General features: G+C 47.3%; 1 protein-coding gene across 1 annotated transcript in view; it reads left to right on the forward strand.

The window, feature by feature from the left end:
• MARCHF4 (membrane associated ring-CH-type finger 4) overlaps positions 1-14,599 on the forward strand; it is a 77,387-nt gene that overhangs the window by 49,558 nt on the left and 13,230 nt on the right. Inside the window, exons 2-3 of the mRNA XM_008145188.3 lie at positions 412-567; positions 5,644-5,836. Coding sequence (XP_008143410.1) covers positions 412-567; positions 5,644-5,836 — 349 coding nt within the window. The remainder of the gene's footprint in view (positions 1-411; positions 568-5,643; positions 5,837-14,599) is intronic.

Here is a 14,599-nt window from a genome sequence, read left to right on the forward strand (position 1 = left end):
GACAAGTATGCATGCCCCTGCCAAAGCTGGATAGTGTCTGTTTCAGGCACTGTACTGGGTGCTAAGGATACAAGGGTGAATAATATACTTCCCCTGTGAGGGGTAACAGGGTATGACCCCCTTTGGATGGCAGAAGGCTTCCATAGAAATCAACTCACTCATTTTCACAGCAACACTAGGACTCAGGCAGCACGGAGGCTAATACTCCATTGAAGTTGCCTGGCTCCCACGGTGGGGAGGCTGGAGCCCAGGTCTCCTCTGTGGCGTCTGGTGCCTTCCAACAAAGCCTGTGGCTTGGTTTCAGTGGTGTGGTCTTGACTACCCAGCCTATCGTCCGCCCTCCTGCCCACCCACCTGCCTGCCAGCCAGCCAAATCCTGGGCCTCACCACCCTGTGCCTCTCATCCTGCAGGGGGAGCTGCTGAGCCCGTGCCGCTGCGATGGCTCTGTCAAGTGTACCCACCAGCCTTGCCTCATCAAGTGGATCAGCGAGCGGGGCTGCTGGAGCTGTGAGCTGTGCTACTACAAGTACCACGTCATTGCCATAAGCACAAAGAATCCTCTGCAGGTAACACAGGGGGCTGCCCGCTGGCTAGGGGCACTGTGGTGCTGGGACCCGGACTTCCCATACCCCCTGCCTTCACCTTAGAGTCAGGGCAGTTTGGAGAAAAGAAATGAGGTGGGCTAGGTGGGCAAGATCACAGATGGCATTTGGGCAGGAGGAAATGAAAGAACTTTTGCGTATTTTTTTAAAGCCTCAGCAAGAAGAGGAGAAAGGAATGAGGCAAAGAGAGAAAAATAGATATAGAAGGAAAGAAGGGCAGAGTCAGATGGAAAAGAGAACAAGAGGGTGATGGACAGATGGATGGATGGATGAAAGCAGAAAGGAAAGGACAGGACAAGGAAGAAAGAAGGGAGGGAGGAAGAAAGGAAGAAAGGAAGGAAGGAAGACCAGAGGACAGAAGAGAGCAGAATGAGAAAAAGACAGAGGGTGGGAGGGGTGAGGAGAAAGACTGAGATAAAGCTAAGGGCAAGAAAAGAGGAAAGAAGGAGAAAGGAGATTCAATGGCACTTCCCACCCTTTAATGTACATGCAGTTCACCTGGAATCGTGTCAAAATGCAGACATGATTCAGGAGTCTGGGATGGGGCCTGAGATTCTGCATTTCTGATAAGCTATTGGTTGATGGGGTGATATGGATGCTGCTGATCCGCAAATCACACTTGTGTGACAGGGACCAGAGAAGAATGGAGAAGGGACAGGAGAGGGAGGCAGAGCGAAAGTGAAGAACGGGCAATAAGGAAGGAAGAGCCCAGCTGGTTTGGCTCAGTGGATAGAGTATTGGCCTGCAGACTGAAGGGTTCCAGGTTCAATTCTGGTCAAGGGCACATGCCCAGGTTGCGGTCTCGATCCCCAGTAGGGGGTGTGCAGGAGGCAGCCGACCAATGATTCTCTCTCATCATTGATGTTTCTCTCTCTCTCTCCCTTCCTCTCTGAAATCAATAAAAATATATTTTAAAAAATAAGGAAGGAAGAAAAGGGGAGAGGCTATTGTGAAGGGCAAGGGCAGGGAGGGGCAGGGCTGGGGGTGGGGTCTACTGAGCAGATTTAGACAGGGCTGGACCTATAAGAACTGAGGGGCCCTCCACTCCATCCCCCCACCCTGCCCGGACACATCCATCATCCCAGAGGAGCCGGCAGGCCCTGCACCACCTCGTAAATCCTCCAACTCGAGCAGCTCTCCCTCTGAGGCACGCGCACATAGAGAGTGCTTGGCTTCTGAAAATACCTCCACATACACATGGTCAGCCAGTTAAGCTGCCACGTCATCAGTTAGCCAGCAGGCTAGTGAGTTTGGGAACCTGAGCACCTGCACAGTGGCTTCACTCTCCTCCCTGAGGGGGAGGGGAGAGTGACTCTGCGAGCCCAGGAGGGTGCTGGTTTGGTGATGATGGTGGGGTGGAGTCTGCATGCAGTGGGCAGGGGCAGCTGGAAACCTGGGGCTGCAGTGTCCAGGGCGCTTTATTTTAGACATTATGCAGCTTACATGGGGCACTGCCAGGAATGAGTGTGTAGAGCGGGGAGGGGGGGCATTTTTTTTCTGGAAGGAGACATTAAAACCCCCAGGCACCTCAGCCATCCTGATGGTGGCACAAGGGGTCAGAATAAGAGGTGCCTCCCCCTGTGCTGGTTCCATCTTCAGTCATTCGTTTCAAATCTTGCAGTGTCTTAAAATAGCAGTGTCGTGAGACAGCTGATTCCACACCCCGGTGCTTTAACTCTCCCCTTCCTTCTCGGCTGACTCAAGCCTTGAAGAAGGGTCAGGGTCCAAACCTGCCAGTCTCTCCATGAGTGCCCCCTTGGCTCACTAACAGGCATTGGCCTTTGACGCATAAGACAAAAAACCATTTAGGGATAACATTCCTGGGGGGCGGGAGGTTATTTTAATCTCATAAGTACAGCAAACAAATGGCAGAATTGACAAAAGTGAGCTTTTAATTTACTGCTCAGTTACTACTGTAATTCTGCTGCTTTTGGAAGTGCAGTGGTGTCACTTCACTTTTCCAGACAGCACAGAAGGAAGCAGTTTGGACTAGCAGCAGTGTTGTGTTGTTGTTGCCCAAATTGTCCCAGTTGTGTGTCCTGGGCTCCTTGGGCCCAGCCAAGTGTGAGACAGCTGCCTGCTGAGCCTCAGTGGGACAACTTCAGCTCCCACAAGCCAGGCAGGCCCCCCCGAGGTACGGGACAGAGTGGGCAGGCGCCACCACCAGTGAGCAGAGCAATGGATGGTAGGCTGGGGCTACCTCTGCTCAGTGTCGGGAGGCCCCATCCAAAGTGGTGAGAAACAGCAGCCATGACAGTATGTTACCTCAGTGACCCTCTGCAAGCTCTGGTTCTAGCAGAAGAGCCACCGAGAAAGGAGTTTCGGGGTGGCCCAGTGGTCTCAAGACTTCATGGCTATTTCTTACCCTTTCTGTTACACCTGAGCTGCAGCTATATTCATGTTCAGTTGGTGCTCACTGGGGGCCAGCCACTGTTCTAAGTATTCATGTATATTATCTTATTTAATATTGAAAACAACCCAATGCAGTGGGTACTGTTATTATTCCCAATTTACGGACGAGACTGTGGAGGCACAGAGTGGTCAGCAATCTGCCCATGGTCACCCTGGTGGAGCAGGGTTGCATCCAAGGGGTCTAACTCCTGAGTCTGGCCCTTAACCTCTACCCTATAGTGCACAGCACTGAGTTTGCTGAGTACATTTACCTTTAGGCAGCTCTCAACTCAACGTGCATAACTATATTTTTGCTGAAACATACGAAGAAGCACAGAAAGTTATTTCATTTAACCCTCACAATATTCTAGGAAGTAGGACTGATTATTTCCACTTTTACAAAAGGGCAAGTTGGGAGTCTTTATGACATATTGTCTTCTCCTAGGTCACTCTCTGCAAGTCGGGGCAGAGCTTGGCTAGAATTGGGTCACCTGCCCAGACTCAGTGCCCCATGTGCGTTCCCTGTGTTGCAGAACAGGCGGCGCTTGAGAAGCTTGCATTCAGAATTTCGCTCTGGGTCTGGTGGCTGCAGAGCCTGGAGCCTCTGGAGCCCTTCTCCCCCCCACCCCCTCCACCAGCCTTTGAGACCTTAGTCACTTGTTCTCTGCTTTCTCCTTGCGCTTCTGCTCCTGCGCCTCTTGGGGAGGCTCACGTGGGACAGACAGGAGGGCAGCCTTGACTATGGCCCCCACCCCACTCCTTCTTCATGCTTCAGACTGTACTTGGGGCCCTGCTTAGTTTCCACAGGTGGCTTGGGGGCTGGTCAGAAAGGGCTTTAGGAATTAAGAGAACTTTTCCATGCCTTTGGTTTTGGGATTTTTTAAATCTGGAGCAGGAGAAGGTGGAGGTTATTGATGACTTAATGATAGAAACAAAAAAGCCCAGTCAAGAACCCTTTTCATAGACAGTGGGACAGGCCCTGGAAAAAGCATTTGTTGTATATGAGCAATGTCTGTAGGTTCAGGTTACAGACTTCTGGAAAATTCCCTTGTTATGTGTAATCCTAGGCGGGAGGAAGCAGTGGAAAATTTAAAGGCCCAATGACGTGTAATGGGATAATGAAATGTAAAGGCGGATGTCTTACATCTAGATTAGCAAGCGACATGTTTTCCAATGGTTACACTTCCTTGGGGGGCATTGGTCAGTCCCGGCCGGACCCAGAACCAGTGCCTCCATCCTGGCCATTGAATGCACAGTGAGCGTTCGCTGTTGGCAGGTGAAGGGTACCCTGCCTTTCCTCTGGTTCAGGCCGAAATGCCCTGGGGGTCTTCTCTGCAAGGTGTTATGCAACTTCCTATGATCAGGAGATTGTCTTTCCTTTCCCCTTCCTAAGCCTGATCCTTGTAAAATTGTCCAACTTCCCTGTTTAAAACTGTTCAAAAGCATCATATTTACTCTTAGGACAAAGTCAAACATCTGTGTATATCCTTCAAGATCCCACATGGTCTTCCCCTCTTGTATTTGCAGTATCTCACCCCACAACCTCTTCCGCTTTCTTTGCTCCACTCACTCTGGTCTTCTTCCAAGTTTTCATACTCTCAGGGCCTTTGTACACATTCTTCCCTGGGCGTGGAGCCCCCTCCCCTCTCTTTCTCTAGTCAACTCTTACTCAAGTCAAGCATCACTTCTCCTCGGAGGTCAAATCCCCATTTATAGACTTCCACAGTGCCATGGACTGCCCTTTCTTACTCCTGATAAATTACATTTGTAAGAAATTATTTGGTTGTCTGTGTTCTCTAGAATGTAAACTCCATGAGAGCAGACATCTTGTATGTTCTTGCTTACCACTTTGTCTCTGGCTCCTAGAAGAGTGGCTGGCACATAGAGAATACTCAGCACATGTTTGTTGAGTGACAGCATGAATAAATCCCAAACTAAAATCCAACTCGAGGCTCATTCAGGCATCTGCTACCTAGATCGTCATAGAATAGCAGAATTTCAGAGCCGAAACTCACCCATACCTTAGCCTTCAACCCATGCATCAATACTGCTATTAGTATAATACTTTTTCTGTTTAAAAAAATGAAACCTTAGTGTTCATATATAGTCAGTAGATTATACTGTTTTTCTTATCTCTCCTCCACATCCTGGGTCCTCTCCTAGTCTGTTGAATTGGTAATCTCCAGTATGTATATTAAATGGCATGCCCGGTGTTGTAGAAAAGTAAAAAAGGCCCGTATCCTCTCAGCACCTATTAGTGTGAAAGGAAACAGTGTTGCTCTGAAAAGAATATTCTGGGCCCTGAACGCCACCCACATTAGCTCTGCATTTTCACTTCCCCCTCCCCATTTCTCTGTCTGTGTCATAATCAACTGCAAAGACCTTCCTTCGCAGCCATGTCTGCCCAGAACCCCACCCCTACAATGACTTTTGATCATTTGGTGTGATATAGGTTTCTTCCACCAAAAAAGCACAATGTAAAACTAAAAAACTTGCAAGAATATCCATTGTATCACTACTGGAAAGCCCTGGTTTAAATCCTAAACCAGTGGTGAGAGTTTGGGGGTGACAAAAGGAAGAGGGATGGGAATGGGATGAGGGTATCTGAGCAACAGCTAACCTACCGACCATTCATTCTCCACCCCGCAGTGGCAGGCCATCTCTCTGACAGTCATTGAGAAGGTGCAGATTGCAGCCGCCATCCTGGGTTCCCTCTTCCTCATCGCCAGTATCTCTTGGCTCATCTGGTCAACCTTCAGTCCCTCAGCAAAATGGCAGCGCCAAGACCTCCTCTTCCAGATCTGCTATGGGATGTATGGGTTCATGGACGTGGTGTGCATCGGTGAGTCGGGGCCTGTCTCCATGGGAAGTGGGAAGCCAAATGATGGTGAGTTAGACAAATCCCTCAGAACCACACCCTCTGGGAGGTCAAAGCAGAGAAGGCAGCAGCCTTGAAACCTGTGATCTCAGGAGGGGCTGGTGGCTTAAATTTGGGAAGTCAGTGGGAAGTGAGTGGGAAGCAGGGAAGAGAAGGAAGATCTAAATCTTTCCAAGCATATCTGTCTTGCCTGGTTGAATATAAATAAGGAGGCTTGCCACTATGAAGATTTGTGAAAAGTCCATTGGTCAGTCTATCTGCCTCTGGCCGGATGAGGAAAGCCTCTTCTCTGTTGTGTACCCATGGCTGCCAAACCAGACCAGGGCTGCCTGCACATTTAGTTTCATTCTCTTCACAGCAAAATGCCCAGAACCAGTATTGAAGATGCCTGCCTCCTTTCCCCAGCTTTCCATAAGCTGATTCCAATGCCCAAGATTTCTCTAGTCTAATTATTTTCACACTGTGTGTAGCCCTGGGCTTCCATGCCCAGCTTCAGGAGCCGCCTTCAGGAGGGGAATGGAATGCTGCCCTGACAGGCTCTGACTCTTCATTCCTGTGTCACCCTGAGCTTCTGTCCTTTTTATCTATTTACATGTTTCCATTTCAGGTATGATTCTGTTTAAAAGGCATCAGTGTTTTAGAAAAAAGTCAGAAACCCACCACTTGAGTTCCTGCTTATCCCATTCCCAAATCTATGTTCCCCTCTCTAACCTCCTGTTAGGTTGGTTGGTGGAGGGCTGGGTCTTTTCCCCAACAAATGACATGGGCTGTCAACTCTGAAGTCTTCATCCAAGTGACTGAGGAGTGGAGAGTGGTCCTGGTTTTCTGAGTTTTAGGAAGCCTGCACATCCTGACCCGGAACTCTCAGATTTCCCCTACGCCATAGCGCTCACAGCATCAGAGTGCCACAGCTGTCTTCCCTGGGCATTCGCTTATGAATTATATAAAAATGCTACAAGGCTTTGTTTGGCAGAAAAACATCTACTAACTAGAATTTGGCTGGGATTATATTAATGTGAGTTTCTCTGGAATCCTTTAATATTAGAACCAGAGAGGTTGGACACTTGCATACTAATGACAGTAGCCAGCGATTAGTGATGCTGGAACTTGTGAACTTGTCTAAGCATCTTCCTGCCTCTCTGTGCTAGTGAAACAAACACATAAACCCCTAGTTCAAGAGACTGTTAATTATGGCATGTAGGCAGTGAAATAAGCAGACTGCCCAGGTTTGGAGGGCAATGGAAGAAAGAGGACCATTAATGGGAGGAATATGACTTGAGGCATTCTAATTTAGTTCCCTCTTGCACAAAACTCCCTTCCTACTCCTGCTGAGGCCTGGCCTTGTTGATGCCAAAAACCAGTTGTGTCTCCATATGGAGGTGTGGGGCTCTGGCATGGAGGGGCCTTCCTGTAGAGGCCCCTCCAGCTGCCCTTCATTCTCCTTCAGGCAGGTTTTTGATCTGTCATTGATATGAGCTTCTATGAGACATGCTTTCCTGTCACGTGGTGTATTAGTCAGCTTTGGCTGCAGTAACAAACAACTCCAAAATTGCAGAGCCTTACAACTGCAAGCTTTATTTTCCATTCATGGGACTACAAGATGGCTGTGGCTCTGCTGGACTTGGCTGGGCTTAGCTTCTGACTGTGCATTGGCTTTGGGCCTGCTCTGAGCTGTCTCTTCCTGCTGGGCCCAGGCTAAAGGAGCAGGGACTACAGGAGTGTATTCTCCTAGCCAAGTGCAGGAGCACAGGAGGACTGGTTGACACGTGCAATGCTTCTCAAAGCTTCTGCTCAGTGCTGGTACATTGCTCCTTCTGCCTACAGACATTGGCCAATGCAAGTCACCAACAAGCCTTCCATCAAAGAGGTAGTGGGGCAGGGGAATATACTTCTCCTTCCCTGGTGGGAGTGTGGGTGAGAGAGAGGAGCATAAATACCACTTACCATTCAGGGCTCCATAGGTCTGACGATTGAGATAATTGAACATAGAGGAGATTGTACAATCGACCAGCACGACTCCCTTGTTTTGCAGTTGAGAGATCTGGGCCCAGAGAAGAGAAGTTACCTGCTCAAGGTTGCTCATCTGGGAGTGGAACCCATGTTCCTTCTATTAGCCCTCTCACATCAGGTAGAGGAGTCCCAGGGGTCACTTATGGGATACCTGCAGATGCCACCTGCCACTTTGATACACCTGTGTCCACTTACAGGAAGAGCCCTCACAAACAGGCCTGCCCTGCTCCCTGTGGCTCTGAGACACCCAACACCCCTACTCTGGCCTTCCTGGTGCTCGGGTCTCTCCTGCTCAGAGGCTGTTCTATCATTTTGTTGGCTATACTGGAGCTAACAGTTTCAGAGCATGTCTCCCAGGGCAAGGATCATTCTTCCCATTTTTTCAGACAGTAAAACTTTGAGACTGAAGGATTTGTCTTAGACTGAGTTGGACTCTCCGTTGTGTTTTGCTTTTTAAAAAAATACATATTTTTATTAATTTCAGAGAGGAAGGGAGAGGGAGAGAGATAGAAACATCAAGGATGAGAGAGAATCATTGGTCAGCTGCCTACTGCACTCCTCCCACTGGGGATTGAGCCCACAACCAGGGCATGTGCCCTGACCAGGAATCAAACCGTGACCTCCTGGTTCATAGGTTGACCCTCAACCACTGAGCCACGCTGGCCGGGCCGTTCAGTGTTTTTCTAGGAGAGGCTGTCCACGGGAGAAAATGCTGGTAGACAAAATAAAAAAGGGAGTAACATGTGACCTGGAGAAGGGAGAGGGAGGTGACAGGCAGTAGTTGAAATGCATAGATTCTTACGGTGGCTGTGACGATGGTGATTTTGATGATGGTGATGATGATCAGTAGTGATGATAGTGGTTTTGAGGATAAAGTTCAAGTACGTGTCACTTCTCCTGCTCTGCAGTGTGCTGGCCAGTTGAGGAAAAACACACATCACTGCATAAGTGGTTACAGAGTATCAGCTTTTTAGGGGCTCTCTGGAAGCAAGAAGCAGGTGAAGCCTGCAACATCTACCAGAGGTTTTTCATTTCTAGGCTCCACTAGATATTCAGACCCACAGAACTACCAGTGAGCACACCTGGCACCAGATTCATTTAGAGGAAAGCAGGATGGGAACCATGGCCTCCACCAGGCAGGTCTGGCTTACCTCTGCAGGTGAGTCCTTGCAGGTCATCCATATCCTAGTTGAGGGCTAGTCTCTTGGCCCCCAAATAATAGCCCAGGAAGGAAATAAGATTCACAATAGTGGGTGTAGGATCCACCATGGCATAGTTTCCAGGGTCCCCACAGAAGTCTCTGTTTCCCTTTCCTTTCCTGTGGAATAGAATAATACCACCATCTTTAGAATTGCTAAGAGGACTGGAGAAGACAGTGTATGTAAGGAGGAGGCACTCCTAAGTGATCAGTAGCCAGACTAGGAGGCACCTGATTAGAGTAGGTTCCACTCATAGGCACTCAATAAAGGTTTGCTGAATCCAGTTACAGCCTAGAGAACCTGACCCTGTGTCCTCACATAATTGAGAGTCTGCTGTGATTTGGAGCAGTGCTTCCTTGGGAAGGTCTTGGGTCCCCTCATGCGTGTCCCCTCAATGAGAAGATCTGATTACATTGAACGTCCTCGCTCCACCTGCCTCTCTTCCGTCATCTCTAATGACACTGTCTGCCCCAGCAGGGAAGCTGACAGAGCCTCACAGAAAACAAATGGGACGTTCTCTGCTCCAGTGGGTCAAGTTATTAGAATTTAACAAGAGCAAATTAATTAAGGTCTTTGGCACCAAACACATTTTTTTTTTTTTCACTTCAGAGACCCAAGAGATTGGCCATCAAAGTGTCAACTTTGCAAACGTAAGGACCTCATCCTTACCATATTTGTTTCTTACTCGTGGGTGGACCGGGGTCAAGGAGAAGGAAGGAGAGCAACATTTCTGAGCTTGCTCCAAATCTTTAAGACAGCGGAATACAGTTAACAAAATTATTTAAAAAAATTTTTTTTAAGTTTTCTCTGTGTGCTGTCTATTCAGGTTGTTTCCTTTAATTTAGAGATACCTGGTACCTGCCCTCTAAAATATAGGAATTCAAATCTTGATTTGTAGCAAGCAGGCAGGGGTGGTGGCAGCAGAATTATAAAAACATTTTCAAATTTAATTTTAATTCATATTAACTTAAAATACATGTATGCCACAAAGACTCCTTCCTTTCTTCCTTCCTTTGGGCTAGAAATGACCTGCCTGTCAAACCTTTTAATTCCCTGATTAGAAAACTTTGAAAATATGGAGGAGGCAGCCTGATGCAATGGAAGAGACTAGGAAATAAAAGATCTAGGTCTGAAAACAAGTTGGCCACTACCTACCTCTATGACCAAGTTATTTCCTTTTTCTACAACTCAGTCAACTCATCTGTAAAATAAGAGGGTTGAATCTGATAACCTCCAAGGTCCTTCTGGGTCTGACATCCTAGGATTTTGAAGTTATGTCCATTGTGAGAAGATATCATAATTCTCAGAGGTTGACAACTGTGGCTGGGGGAGTCTCATTAATGGCTTGGAGGACAAACAATCTATAGGCATCAACCATGTAAACCAGCAAGTGAGGCTCAGTCTATGTTTCATTATCTGCATGTGACTTGTCCAATTTTCTGAACTTACTATTAACTCATATCTCACGCATGCCCTCTCTCACCCCTCACGGCTTCCCATGCATGACCACCTCTCCCCATAGCTGAGCTTTGGGATGCTTGGGGGATGAAGATGACTGATTTAGAAGCAGACACACCAAGTAAGCACTGTCCCTCTCAAAGGAGACCCCTTGGGAGGTAATTCACTTAATCCAGTTGTGCTGACAAGCTCGAAATATTTTAGGAACACTTCTTGAGAACTGTCTTCAGTGCCTGCAGCACAGTCTTTGGAACAGACTCAGAGTGGCATGTCTCTTTGTTGCCAGGGGTTTGTGACTAGAAATAGCCCAATCTGATAAATAAGGTGGGTGCTCAAGCCAGCTAATACATTTTGGAGACCACATGAAAACATGCCCTACTCTGCTTTTCTCATGTGGCCTCTAACCTAGTACTGGAGTGATTTTAATAAGGGTATCTCCCGCTTAAAAAATAAGCCACCAACTTTCAGTGGCTTAATGCAATAGAAGTTCCTGATCAGTGGGAGGTTCTCCTCCACACAGCAATTCAAGGACCCATGCCCCTTCCATTTTGTGGCTCCACAGTCTCACAGGGCTTTTGAGTCTTATCTCCAGCTAATGGAAAATAAGAGAGCACAGATAAGGGACACCCACATACTTTTCCTCTCAATACCCATTGCTTATCCTTGGCCATGTTTGTATAAATAAACTACTTTTGTAACTTTATAATAATTCTTTTAAAATGAAGTTATGTGATACTTATTTAATAATACTGATAATAAAATAATAACTAAAATGTATTACTCATTATATACCAAGCACTGTGAAGAGTGCTTTATGTGCATCACCTTGTTTATTCCCTACAATCCTATGATATAGTTACTATTATAATGCCCATTTTCTTTCTTTCTTCTTCTTTTTTTAATCCTCACCCGAGGATATTTTTCCATTGATTTTTAGAGAGAGGGAAAGACAGATAGAAATATCAATGAGAGAAACACATTGATTGGTTGCCTCCTGCAAGAGCCCCGGCCAGGGCCAGGGCCAGGGAGGAGCCTGCAACCAAGGTATGTGCCCTTGACCAGAATCAAACCTGGGACCCTTCTGTCCACAGGCTGATGCTCTATCCACTGAGCAAAGTGGCTAGGGCATAATGTCCATTTTCTTGATGTGAAAACTGAGGCTAAGAGGTAAATCACCCAAGGTCATACAACTAAAACCCAGTTTCATCTGATTACAAATCCCACATTCTTAACCACTCTGTTATAACAACGTGACACATATATTAAAACACATCTTATTATGATTTCAAATAGAAATTATATATACATACACATATATAATTTCAAAAAAATTATCTTCTCCATAGATGCACTCTCTCTGGAGGGAGTACCTGACCTTGAACACAGAGAATGAAGCAGCCCAGACACATGGCACTGTTCTGCTTCAGATAAACCTAGGTTTATGTCCTACTTCATGTATAAGCTGTGTATCTTAGGACAAGACATTTATCCTCTCTGAGCTCACTTTCCTCTTCTGTAAAATAGAGATTATATTACCAACTTCACAGGGTTTCTATGAAAAGTATACTGTATTTGCAAAGCCATTTTAGAGTGACAGACACAGTAAGCATTCAATAAATATTGACTGTCATCACCATCAATCACCATCATCGCCAACACCTTCATGATAACCATCCAGAATGGCCAAGAAACGAAATTCTGTCTGTATGTGTCCAGATGGTTAGAGCTCTGTTCCTCATAAAGAAATCCCACAGAAAAAAATCCACAGTATTATAGGGCATAATTCACACACACTTCCAGGCATGGGCATCTCAATTTGGGGCTCCAGGATACTTCTCTTTCCTACTCAGTCCTACTGAGTTAAGTTTATGTCATATCAAAGAGCCTCAGCACCCAATGATTTTCCAACAAAGTTCTTCTCACAGGTCTCTGCGGTGACCTGGGTACGAGTGCCTGGAATGTTCTCATGCTGATGCATTGAGAAGCATTCTGTACAGCTTGACCAAGGTCAGCTGGCCCAGCAGGGCCCTGCTCAGAAGGCAATTCTTTCAGAAGCTACTTCCAAGGGACAACCTCTCCCTGGGCACTGAGAGATGGAAACAGAAGGTGGCTTTGCATTCACCCTCACTGAGTGCTTTCAGCATCCTCTCTCCTTTGAGCCTTTGTTGAAAGAGTCAGATGACTCAAAGCATTCATCAACTAAGACTCAAAGCATTCAAGTCAAGGTGAGCCTGCCCAAATGGGGCCCCTGCACCCACATCTCGCCAATTCCTCAGGGAGGCCCCGAGAAGTGCAGCCTGGCTACTTGTGAGAAGCGCAGAGCTGTACCTCTGGAGAATATTGGGCAAGTGGCATTGCCAATGAGGCCTATCCTGGCAGCAGCTTCTGAACCCACCCAGATAGCTGGTTATATTGATTTCTTTCTCACACTTGCCTGGTAAGTTTCTTGGTGCAGGTCCTGACAGGGCTAGCCGCTTGAGGGGTAGCATCTGGAAGGTGAGTGTTAGGCAACAGTGGAGCTTCCGAGGTGTCTTGTCTCATAATTGCCTGTAACTCTGCAGGGGGAGGGGAGCATCCCTCTAGGTCCATGGTCGGCAAACTGCGGCTCGCGAGCCACATGCGGCTCTTTGGCCCCTTGACCTAGAGCAGTCGTCGGCAAACTCATTAGTCAACAGAGCCAAATATCAACAGTGCAACGATTGAAATTTCTTTTGAGAGCCAAATTTTTTAAACTTCTTCTAACACCACTTCTTCAAAATAGACTCACCCAGGCTGTGGTATTTTGTGGAAGAGCCACACTCAAGGGGCCAAAGAGCCGCATGTGGCTCGCGAGCCGCGGTTTGCCGACCACTGCTCTAGGTGACTACTAAAGGCTCTCAGCTGTGGGAGAGAAGATGCAGGTGTGAAGGCTTGTCTCCACTTCTGTGGAGTCAGTGGGAGAAGAGACGCAGGTGTGAAGGCTTGTCTCCACTTCGAGAAACACATTGATTGGTTGCCTCCTGCAAGAGCCCTGGCCAGGGCCAGGGCCAGGGCCAGGGCAGGGGAGGAGCCTGCAACCAAAGTATGTGAAGTGGAGCCGGTTGGTCTCTAGAGCTCCTTTCAGTTCCAGCATGTTACTCATCGATAAATAATGACTCACACTGAGGCTCAGGAAGGACAGTTAGGAGATGGAAGAACATGTGCTTCTGTTTGGGGATGGGGCTGGCAATGAAGGAGGAAGAGATATGAGGGGGCACTTTCTATCCTGTGATCTCCCCTGGCCCCACAACAACCAACATCATGTAGCATTGAGTGTTAAATGTGTGCCCCACACTGTGCCAGGCATCAGCATGAAGGACTCATTACCATGTTTAATCTCATAACAACCCTATAAGAAAGGGGCATCAGCCCCAATTTACTCAGAAAAAAAGTAATTACCTAAAGCCACAGGCTAGTAAAGTGACAGTGCTCTGAATGTTCAATGCATGCCCATTGGTAAGTTGACTTTAAATTGTGGAGCCCAAAGGTCTTTGGGTCTAGGAGAGGAATAATCCGTTTCTCCAGTGGTCTGTCATTTTCATGTCTGTCACACCTGGAAGTATTTTTTAAGTTACTTATAGTTACCTTTTTTGTTTAAAATGTAGAGCCTTCCGTGAGGTAGTGGGCCAGGATAAGAACCATGTCATAGGCAGTGCTGTCCACACACAGGCAGCACCAGCATTGCCCGAGAGCTGCTTAGAAATGCAAATTCTTAGGCCTCACCCCAGACCTACTGAGTCAGACTCTCTGAGGGCGGGGCCAGTGGGTCTGTATTTTACAAGCTCTCTGGTTGATTCTTGTGTATGCCAAAGTTTGAGAAGCACTGTTGGAGAGTTGTCTGCAACTTTTATGCTATTTAATGAGGACACCAGCAGGAGATGGGGGTAGGGAGGAGGATTCTAGCATTAGAGAGGGAACCAGAGGCTTCTCTACAGACTTCTCAGTTAGCATTGGCCTCTTAACTCCATGCATGATGGGAATCAAGTGCTCATAGAAGCACATAATAGGTACTCAGGAAATACCAAGTGGAATTAAATTGTAT

The sequence above is a fragment of the Eptesicus fuscus genome, chromosome 11 (genome assembly GCF_027574615.1).
Source record: "Eptesicus fuscus isolate TK198812 chromosome 11, DD_ASM_mEF_20220401, whole genome shotgun sequence".
NCBI lineage: Eukaryota > Metazoa > Chordata > Mammalia > Chiroptera > Vespertilionidae > Eptesicus > Eptesicus fuscus.